The 11,379-nt window shown below is 36.9% G+C and overlaps 1 protein-coding gene across 1 annotated transcript; it reads left to right on the top strand.

Moving 5' to 3' along the window:
• The first annotated feature begins 5,192 nt into the window (after positions 1-5,192).
• LOC112566714 (39S ribosomal protein L21, mitochondrial-like) lies at positions 5,193-11,249 on the top strand. Its single transcript, XM_025243046.1, has 8 exons — positions 5,193-5,279; positions 6,874-7,063; positions 7,430-7,595; positions 8,820-8,884; positions 9,093-9,256; positions 9,485-9,537; positions 9,822-9,925; positions 10,914-11,249. The coding sequence occupies exons 1-8, from the start codon at positions 5,208-5,210 to the stop codon at positions 10,979-10,981; spliced, it is 882 nt and encodes a 293-aa protein (XP_025098831.1). The 5' UTR covers positions 5,193-5,207; the 3' UTR covers positions 10,982-11,249.
• Positions 11,250-11,379: the final 130 nt, after the last annotated feature.

Here is an 11,379-nt window from a genome sequence, read left to right as displayed (position 1 = left end):
GCTTACTGAGACTCATGCAGTTTGGATGCCTCCAGCTGTGATGTCACATTCAGGAGGGAGATTTTGCAGGACGTGCTGACTATAGGTGCATATTACTAACTTTAAAATTAGATAATAAATAAACTGCTCTTTTTTAGGCGCTGAAATTTATGGAATATATTTATATTATTTCTACCAACCAGAATCTGTTTACAACTTGGACCAATTGGGTGGGTCTTTAAGGTCATTTATTGCTGTATACAGCAGCAATTTCTGGCAAGGTAATGTAAATATTGTTTTTCGAATAGTCCACTTAATTTCTTTATTTGATACCAGTACATGCAGCAAAGCAATGCTTTTTAACAACTCTGTTGCAATCTTTTGAGTTTGAATTTTTGGAATTTTTTCCCTTTTTTATTTTTCTTCATTGTTTATAGTTTTGCATATTTACAGTCCGTTATCTTGTGTTGCTATACCATATAATTCTGGCTTCTAAAAAACCTGGTTGGAGTAAATAGCTTGACAAACACATACAAACAATATGAATCATTAAGTGATTGGAACACATTTTGCATTTTTTTTATATTTTATTTTGATGATTCTTATAATTGGTGTCTTTATAAATATTAATATATGTTCATATCAGCTGGTAAACACTTAGAGCATTGTAAATATGTATATCGAAGATATAATCAGCCACAAATATTTCCCATTTGCTACAGATTCCTTGTCAAGGAAGGTGGAGCTTTACTATCACAATGACGGCTATTGCTACACGTGAACAAGCCAAACAGTATCTTGCCAGTCATCGCATTCCACAAATGTTTGAATCTCTCCTTAGCTGCCTAATGATAGAGCGACCGGAGGATCCTGTTTCTTACGTTGAAGCCAAAATGGCTGAAATCAAAAAGCTTGGAGTGAAAAATGTTAACTGGGAAACTTTTATATTTCAACTACATCCTTTACGTGATCCAGTCCGGCGGCAGCTGGTGCGAGACGGTAGCAAATTCGATAAAGAGTATGAACAAGAAGAAAAAAGAAAGAACACATTGAATGAAAGCAAGCAATCAGCAACAGAACAAAAATATGATAGTGCAGATTATGAGCCAGATGTGTTTCAGCTCACTGAAACTTAGCTTGACGCAGACAGGATTATGCTGCTGACCATGTAAAAGGAAGCAATAAGAGGTGTCTCATCATTATACTTTTGCTATCCTGTGCCACGCCCATTAATATTTTTTATATATATTTTCCTGTTTTCTGACTCCCACTTGTATCTCCTAAAATGCATTGTATATTTTTGTGTTTCCATAAAGATTAAAATATTTTTAAAGTTTTGTAGTACACAGTTAAAATTATAAAACATGCTAATATTTTTATTATGCAGATGAGTTAATTTATGCAAAATTTGCCAGAAGTTTCTAACACACAGTTAGATGATACAGAATAATGGCAAATTTTTTGTTTTGTGCAGGGTTTACTTTTTTCCCTTGGAACAATGTAGGTGCTTTGTTTTTAAAGTTTAGTTTATAAATGGTTCTTGGAAGGTATTTTTAAATTCTTGGTGTCATCAAACTTAATTTTATATATTTTGCTTACATTCACAACAAATACTTTTTTTCCAGAATTTGTTACTCAAGACCTGAAGTCTCCATAAAATGTTTAGAAGTATCGTTTGTACTTTGAGCTGCACGCAAAACAGAATAAAACAAAATTTGCTGTACTTATTGTCTTAGAGAAGTTTTACACACAGATAAAAACTGTCAAATGAAAAATATATCTGTATTTATTTTCATGACAATACTATGCAATGTATATATGCATATTCATACCCATGTATTGAATGCATGTGCCCAAGAATGAATGCACACACAAACACATGTGGAGGCACACACAGGCATGCAAATTGCCATCCTTTTCCTGGCTGAATCAACCATCATCTGGTGTGTCTATGGGATTTCCTGAAACTCGGGGCTCTTTCGAAATCAGATCTATCCAGATTATTTCAGTTAATTCTGTTTCCTGTTAGTGCTTTATTAAATGGCATGAAAGTATGCTAGCAGCTGTCATGTACCACACTGTCAAATGACAAGGTTGTAACTGTACTTTGTTGTTTTAAAGATTGAGACTTAGGTTCAGAGTAAAGACCAGTGTGGATATGGCATCTAACAGCACATTTTCATGGCTAAAGTATCAATTTCTTGCTAATACAGTCCCTCGCTGTTGATTTTTCTTTTTTTTATCATTTAGGTAGGACAATAGCTATAAAGCATATTTTATTGAAAAATGTCCTGAAGAGAGTTTTTGTTTAAGTGTGTGCACATGTCTGATCATTAGGGATAGATGCAAATGTTTCAATATGCACAAGATCCCAACTTTATTTCTATATATTAAGACACATACCTCTAGTAATAAATTAAGGAACGTAAAGATATTCAAAAAAAAGCTATTATCAGATTTAAATGCTACCCTTTCAGAATCACTATTCTATCAATGAAGGCTCACCCCATCAGTTCATAACTCCCCACAATGGTTTACCACTGATCGAGCATCTACTGCCTGTCACTGGCGGAAGTGGTTTGTAGATGCTTATTGGTGCTCGTATCATGCTATATTGTAGATGTTCTGGCACCACCATTTTGCACATGTGCCACCTTTTGATGCTTTCAAGTCTGGCCTTAAGACCTACCTTTTTCCAAAAATACCAGCAGCTTTCTCTTCTCATACATTCCTCTTGTGCAGGGGTGGGCAATTAATTTTCCCAAGGGGCCGCATGAGAAATTAGGATGGTTTTAGAGGGCCGGACTAATATAGTTAACTCAGTTTTACCCAATAATGTATATATAGTATATATACTGGCGGGTGGGCCAGTCAGAGACAGGAGGCGGGCCGGCCTTTGCCCAGGTCTGGTCTTGTGTGTATGTGTTGCTGTTCATTATTCATTTATATATGTGTGTGTGTGTGCATGTGTGCACACATGCTTTTTATTGTTAAGCTGATTGTGTTTATGTCAAAGCTTATTGAGCTTGCTGCTGGCCGGAAAATGTGCTGTAGAAATGCTTTTATTGTAATCTTTATTATTATAATACACAAAAGACTATACATAGGCAGCATTATATGCATACACAGTGTTATCTGCAGATCAGGTACTCTTGTTTTGTTTCTGCTGTGCATGTTTTTCATCTGTTTGTTGACAATCGCTTACTTAAAGGAAGGGAGTGTATGATTTTTAAAATCTGCTTTTGACATAATGGGTAAAAGGCATATTCAAAAATGTACCTACAGGAAGTATTATAGGTCACTTTCTGTAACCTTTGAACATTACGTATACCTATGACTCAGAGTATTCACTTCTGTGTAGCCTAAATTAATGGGTATGTGGGTGTGGGTGTGGTAGTGGGAGTGTGTGTAAGCTGACACACCCTTTGCACTAATATTTGCTTATAAAATCACAGCATGAATGTAAATGTGTCATCATCCCATGTAGTTGAGAATACATACATAATGAGACATGGTCGTGTTTGCATTGTTGACAGTTAAAGAATGGTTCATGGCTTTGTTACATATAAAAGGAAAGTAACCAATCTTTTCCGACAGTATTCAACATAAAACTATTATATGCTCTGCTATTTTCAGCAAATTGCTGTGTTGCCTCCCTTTCTGGTTTTTGTTCAGATCTTTGATCAAGCATGCATTCGATCAAGTATATAGATATATGGATGTAATGACTGCTACATCATTTGAATATTTGTGTGCTGTTTCTGCTTATGCTGTCATATGCATGCACACACACATACTGCAAAACCTATATGCAGGCAGCATTCTTTTGACTAAACTTTATCAGATGAATGACTTTCTCATCTAATTCTCATAATATAAGAATAGTCACAATGTGCATGCCTATTTTCAAAACTCCTGTTTGTAATTTGGTCAGCATTATTTGTATGGTGATTTGTATGACTGACAAAAAAATTAATGTGTTTAAGAAATAAGAAGTTGCAAAATCACTGTCAATATTGCAGTTATGTACTTCGCACAATGATCTTGCCTAAAGTCGTAGATGATAAGAGTGATAAGTGATTGCCTTTGTCAGAACCATTTATCTGAAAAGTATTTTCATGCTGTAACATGATGAATTTCAACTTACAAAATAAAAATCATTTGTCAAAATTCCTGATATGAAACTCTTTACAGCTGCTTACACAAAAATTATGAGATGCACAAATCATGCTCTGAATCCTAATTATTATTGCGATTTGATTTCAGGTTTGTGAAGTGTGCTTAACTTTTAAAATAAAGCACTTTAATTTGCACACCATTCGCAAACAAAAATCACATATTGGCTAACAAAAATCTGTAAAGATCTATGTATTTTAAGAAGACTTTTGAAACTATCGATTTACATGACCCGTTTTGTAGCAAAGGTTAGTAAATTTCAGTGTGATATATCATGGTTTCTGTAAGGAAACTTTAAAACATATTGGTTCTGTGATAGCTTTATTCTTCATGAACTAGATTTTGTTTTTGTTGTTGCTAGGTCCACACTGCTGTATGGCTTGGTAGATTGAGTGTACGTGGTCTTTTCACCCGGTCCAGTATATTAAGTTAAGAGACAACATACCGTGTCATAGTAGTAATTCTCCAATTCCACATCCAGCTATAGGGGTGACAAAATTAATCGTGTCTTTAAAGTTCTTAACCATTACACTGCAGGCCACCTTTTTACCCGAGTTGCTTTTTTGTCATAACTGTATCGGCCCAGCCATGACTATAATAGCTGACCCATAAGCGTGTACATGTATAGGGATATTTAGTTTGTGGTTGACCATGTCCCACGTAAGACGGGACATGCAGTCATTTCATTAGTCCCAAGACCGTTTCGCCTTAACGGTCTAAGTCAAATCGTCTCAGCTGTGTCCACTTCCTCCCAACACTGAAAAGTCAAATCGCCCTGGGCTCCAAAGACGAATTAACCGATCACCAAATTAAATGCGGTCCTTTTTGTTTAGTAAAATGGTGTCTAAGCTCATTCGCATGGTTCCATCTATTATCTATAGGCAGCTGCATGAGCTTAACATCGGTGTAAATCGGCACCACTTTTAAACAAGCTCGATGTCGTGGATTTATTTGTGCGTGCTTAAGTCTAATTATTCATCCTTTATCTTCTTTACGTGTGCCTCTCCATTCATCATTCCCATTTAACTCAGAGCACAGTTCACACTTTCAATATGGCATCTCTGACATTCTCCCAACCATTCCTCTTGGAAAATGTTCGGTTGTTGCGGCTAAATAAAGGTCTGGTACGTATAGCTCCTTCTGACCAGAAACGGCTGCATGACTATCTTGCGTAAAGGTCAAAGACCTCTAGAAGCAGTATGTTTTCGTAGTTGTCTGTAAATACTTTTAACTTATGTGTATGGTGTGTAGACTTCCGGTGTTGGAACGACATGGTCTTAATTGCGACGACATGCATGTCACTACTATAGAGGTCGATTCAACTCAGGCGGTTGGTGGAAATGGCTGGGCCGATCATCGATATGGTTTTGGTTGAAATGACCATTCGATCCAGCTTTTTGTGCCATCCATGCTCTTCTGGATGACAGTGATCATAATCACGGTATAATCGTGCTCTGTTTTTCAAATGTATGTAGCATTTGGGTGGGGAAGGGTAAAATATCAATATCTACCTCCTTCCAGAGTCGAATTGACCCCTGCCGTGACCAAATCATCCCTTGCAAGACCACATCGTCCTAACACGAATTGGCCTGTAGGCCCAAAGGCGAAAAGACACATAAGTAGACATGTTGACGTATAGGCTTAAATTTGATATCTGGAAGATCAGCAACGGAAGGCGTATTACGTCAAGACAGGGTTATGGAAATCAATGAGAATGTTGCCAACAGAGCCATTCAAGTTGCTCACCCACCAAATTACTTAAATAAATATTTAAAAAAAAGTCGACACTGCACATTCAGAGAACACATTCCACAAAGGCGCAAAAACGCGATTTTCTCATTAATCGTTTTTTTTTTTTAAATCCTTATAGTCTTTGTTTATTTTTTAGCTAGGTGGTTCGTATTCATTTAATACGAGCTGCTTGGGTCAAATGTCATCGATTCGTCCTCGGGATGGAAAACTTCCTTCCCTGACAGACTGATCTTAAGGACATCCTGCTTCTTCTTCCGCAGTCCTCTGATGTCCGGTGTAGGTCGTCAGATGATCCTCAAAGCTTAAAAGGAAGTGTTAAGGCAGTTTTTTTCTTTTAATTTATTGTTGGTAAAACGAGAACGTCCGTCTGCAAACACTTGCACACTCATCTTAATTGCCACCTCCCTTTTCAACTCTTTGCGCGCGCGCGCGCACACACACACGCTCCCGCGAGATGAAAAAAAAACCCACCAAAAAAACCCAGAGGTGAAGGGGTAGACAGAAGTTTTATGTATTTTGAACCTGGACTTACACGAGAAAGAGTGTTAAAGAGGCGCTCAGACCATCTAAAGCAGTGGTTCTTAACCGGAGTTCGATCGAACCCTAAAGGGGTTCGGTGAGTTGGTCTCAGGGGTTCGGCGGAGCCTCCGCCACGGAGGCCAAGACGCACCCGCAATTCGTGATGACACTAAAGAAGGGTTCGGTGAATGTGCATATGAAACTTGTGGGTTCGGTACCTCAAACAATGTTAAGAACCACTGATCTAAACTGTCATGATTTATATGTATAAGGTCCTTTTGAAGTAGAATTCAAAACCAATGACGCTGGTGTCGTTCTCGTCTCCTTCTTTCAGTAATTTCTTGCGTAACCGATCCTTTTACTCTCACGACTAATGAGATTGAGTATAAATTTTAAGAGGTGGAAGAATTACTGCAACCACGTTCATAAAATGTGCTCACCATTTAGAAAACATTTGTTTACCACCACCACGCTACAAGTAAGGGAGGTCGCTCTCAAGTGATGACGTCAACCTTTCAAGCCTCAAAGAGTTGTCTACCTCAAAGTCGTATCATGGCGTGTAATTCGTGCAGGTCACTTCTCCCTAGTGCCTGTAGATTATTCAAGCAAGTTTTGCGCTCTGGAGCATCATTTTCACGTGAGAAAACGAAGCTAGCCGATAACTTTTCATAATGTTCTTGTTTGTGCCATTCTTAAGAAAAGTGTTTATGAAAGTGCAAGGTAGGGCCAGATTTATCGAGCCCAGGATATTCCCTGTTTCTAATTTTTCAATTTCAATGTTACAGGGTTATTTAATTTTCTTTCTAGTACTGCAGGTAAATGTAGTAGAAATGCTGTTATTTAATTAAAATTAATTTTATGAATGAGAATGAGCAATGAAATCGTGCAGGTTGATTTTTTTTTTTACGTTCAGTAAAGAGATGTGCTTGAGTGTATCATTTATTTTTGTTTTCATAATCTTGAGGCGCAAGGCATTAAGAAAGCTAAGTATTGTTTATTGCAGAATTTCATTCATCATGTGCAATCTTGCATAGTCCATCGCTTGTCAGCAGCATGCCTTCTGACACAACAGCAGCTACTCACAGGCTGTGTTCAGTGTCCTCTCCTGTTGTGTTACAGTGCAGAGGGGCCAACTGGTATATTGATAAAAGAATCAGCAACAATCTTGGGTTCAGTATACATATTTAACAAAAAATTATATTGTGTAGAAAGTGTTGATTGAATTAAATTATACTTAACATTTATAGTTTCATACTAAGTGGACTAATCTGTTTCAGAAATGAAATGCTGAAAATGGGAAAATAATAATAATAAATGCAAAATTTGTAAAGTGCATACTCACTCTCCTAAGGAGTATGCTCTTAGTACTTGAGAACAAGAACGAAACATGGACAGCATACAAGGGACAGGAAGAAAAATAACAGATGAGCTATAAAAGAATAAACAACTGTACTCAGCAAAGAATAAAATCAAACACAGAAAACACAAAAAGAAATCAAATAACAAGAACACGAGCTGAGAGTAACATGATATTGGAAAAGGAAGGGTGTGAAAAAGGACTAGCATTATGGGAAAAGTTGTTAGGAGTAATGTTTGTGAAGAGGTGCAATTTCAGTGCACGTTTAAAGGATTCAGTAGCGGGTAGGTTGTGGATATGGAAAGGGAGAGAGTTCCATTGTTTCTCTATACAATAACTAAAAATCCTGTGGCCATATGTTGTTGTTTTGGTGATGGGAACAGCAAGTATTAGGAGCGGAGTTGTCTATCTGGGACGTAAGGAAAGAGCAGTTTAGAGAAATAGGGCGGGTGCCAGCAAAGAAATTTAAACATAGCAAGGACAGTTTGTACTGGATGCAAGAACAGATGGGAAGCCAGTGTAGAAAACAGATGTGCATCAGAGTTCTGTACTTTCTGGAGTTTGTGAAGAAGGTATTTGGGGCAGCCAGTAAACAAGGAGTTGCAGTAATCAAGTCTGGATAAAACAAATGCACAGACAAGAGTTTTGGTAGCACACTTAGACAGAATGTGGTGGATGGTGCTGATCTTGCTTAGCTCATATTAGGCAGACTGACAGACAGCTGTAACTTGTTTAGCGAGAGTCATGTCTGCAGTGGCAATGAATCCCAGATTCCTCATGGAGGACGCAAAAGTGATGTTGGTTTCGCCCACCTTGATGTGATTTGGTGGACAACCGAGTGAAGATGGATTTCTTCTTTATAAACTTAGGAGGGCTTCCATTTTATCATCATTGAATTTAAGTTTGTTAAATAACAGAATAGTGTTTGAGAGCTTGAGTTTCTGGTAATTTTTTCTAAAATTTTTTATGTTTCTACCATATTTCCTCTTGTTTCTACATTTTATCATCTTTAAATTCTTTTTTCTTTCATTTGCAGAGTGTATGGCATTGCAGACGTGGAGCCAGATTTCACTAACATAACAGACAAAACAGAAAGTCAAGGTAAAGCGTTTCTTTCCTGGGTTTATGTGTACACTGGATGCTCATTTATGGGCTGTTTTTTAACCTTTTGGGCTAATGTACATATGTAATACAATACTTTCTCTCTAATGTCTTAATGTAGAATTAGGGTGTCTTACTGGATTAATTGCTTTTATAACAGTGAATATCCATGCATTTTTTTCAGTTATTAATTTTTTTTTCTTATCAGAATTGGCGAAGATGGTCAATGAGACTTTTGAAAATGGAGAACAGGGACGCTTATTTGCTGTTGTGTCGATTGCTGCAGTGCAACGCAGGGTCACTGTTGAAGACATTATTATTGTTGAGGCAGAGTTTCCACCAAACATTGGTGACAGAATACGTTTGGAGAAGGTTAGTTTAAGGTTTGATACTATGTGACAAAAATTATTCACATATATGCATGTGACCTTGACTTTTGAAGTAGGATATATCGAAGATCATAATACTTCAATGCTGTTGTAAAGTACTTAATCACACCTTTCTTTAACCTTTGTTACATTTTGATTTATTGTTGTTGGAATTTTTAAAGGATTGCATTTATCTGGCATCACAACCTTTTGATACAAACATCTTATGTAGGTTCTGATGGTTGGAGGAAAGGACTTTTCGCTTTTTGGTCAGCCGTTACTAAGGTACAGAATTGCGGGTGTCATGGCATTGTTGTTGATTCTGCTTTTTGACTGATGGGGAAGAAGGCATAATATAAAATTTTGTGCCTGTTATATATGCTTGTGGTTGTAATGAAGGTTAGTGTGTCCCCTTCATCAAATATCTTCTGGTTTATGGATTAATATATTGATTAAGTTGAGAGATAATCAGCATTATTACAACACATTAGAGAACCTGTAACTGGTTATTACTTAAAAAAGGACTCAAGAAATACAGAATTTAGTTTTGTGAAATTACAAATTTTCAGCCGAGATCAGGTGAAAATTGAAGCTACTGTTGTGGAGCAAACCTTATCCCATAATCGTGTGTGGGCTACATACAAAAGGCGTTCACGATTCAGAAAAATGAAAGGTGAGTGATATTGGTCTGTACCAGCACAAGGTTTGACAAACCTCATTTCAGGTAGAGTCCATTGTCATCATTTGCTTCTAAAACCTTTTGCGTGTCATTTTTATGATCATGTAACTTACCTTTTATACCAAAGTGAATGGTTAGGAAAAGCATAGTGATAATTAGCATAATAAACATAGGGTTGCTAAATTGAGCGCATTCCCATGCTGCATATATCACCATTTATTTGCTTGTCTGTTTCCACTTTGGTGGCAAGGTTTATAAAATACCACATCATAAGAAAGTTGACAATGCATAACTGATTTAAATAAGGGCTACATGTTGTTGTTTTGTTTTTTTTTGTAAAGCAAATGTGCATTGAATGTTTGAAACCATGCTAAGTGGGACATGTCCTTTATGAAGCAGATGTTAGGAAGTGCTTTTGTTGGCAGAAAAAGGCAGCACTTTTATATAAATAGCATCACTATTTGAGGACCATATACTGTTCTAAACCAGTTACACATTTGATATAAAATATTGAAAATGATGATAATGAGTCCTAAATGCCATTCCCGAGCACCAGTCAAGCTCAAGGTGCTGTACATACAGACAAATGCAATATAAGAAACACAAGGAAGTTGCACAAAGGCATGTGAGTAGGGTCACTTTTTGCATGCATGTATGCACACAAACACTTACCCAAACACATATGCATGATGACTGAGAAGTCGTAAAGCACAAGCTGTCTAAGAGTTCGCTTTGATGCAAATGGATCAACACATTGCAGTCATCATAGCAGCCACTGTCTTTGAAGATGGAAGCTGTCAAAAATGCATAGTAAATGTTTTGTAAATATATCCTGCTGCTTATATGTACTGTTTATATACACAGAATTGAGTGGAACCATAAGCTTTGAATACACACCCGCTTAATCAAAAAAATTCCTTTAATGTTCCCCTTCCTCAAATTTTACTGTTTTCTCATTAAAGCTTTTTTTTTCTCATTGCAGTGTGTAGAAATCCACAGTGCATGTTGGTGATCAACAGTATAGAACTAAGTATGCTTCCAGAAACGTGATACAGTGTGCAGATGGAAGCAGTTTGAGTGGTTACCTTCTTAAGCAAGGAATGTTTGATGATGAATTGTAGGTTGTTAATGCAAACCATTCGAGCGATCTTTTGACCTGGCCAAAAGTCAGGTTTATATAATAATAGTTACTAGTGAGCAGTAGGCCATGCAGTAACATGGTTGGTGATCAACTGTATTGCTGTAAAACACTTGCGCATCATGTGCTATGTAACAAAAAAAAGAAAAGAAATAAAGCAAAGCTGTTTGAGTAAGATTATGTTGCATCAACATGAGCTATTTGATATTTGTTGGGGTTTTTTTTTTTGGTTTTTGGTGCATTGGTGTGGGGTCAATTAGGGTTTAGAAAAATAGGAATATGCAAGAATAACAAAATCATCAAAGCTATG

The sequence above is a fragment of the Pomacea canaliculata genome, linkage group LG6, assembly GCF_003073045.1.
Source record: "Pomacea canaliculata isolate SZHN2017 linkage group LG6, ASM307304v1, whole genome shotgun sequence".
Classification (NCBI taxonomy): domain Eukaryota; kingdom Metazoa; phylum Mollusca; class Gastropoda; order Architaenioglossa; family Ampullariidae; genus Pomacea; species Pomacea canaliculata.
The sequence above is the reverse complement of the archived record's forward strand: the minus strand, read 5'-3'. Positions and strand labels throughout refer to the sequence as shown.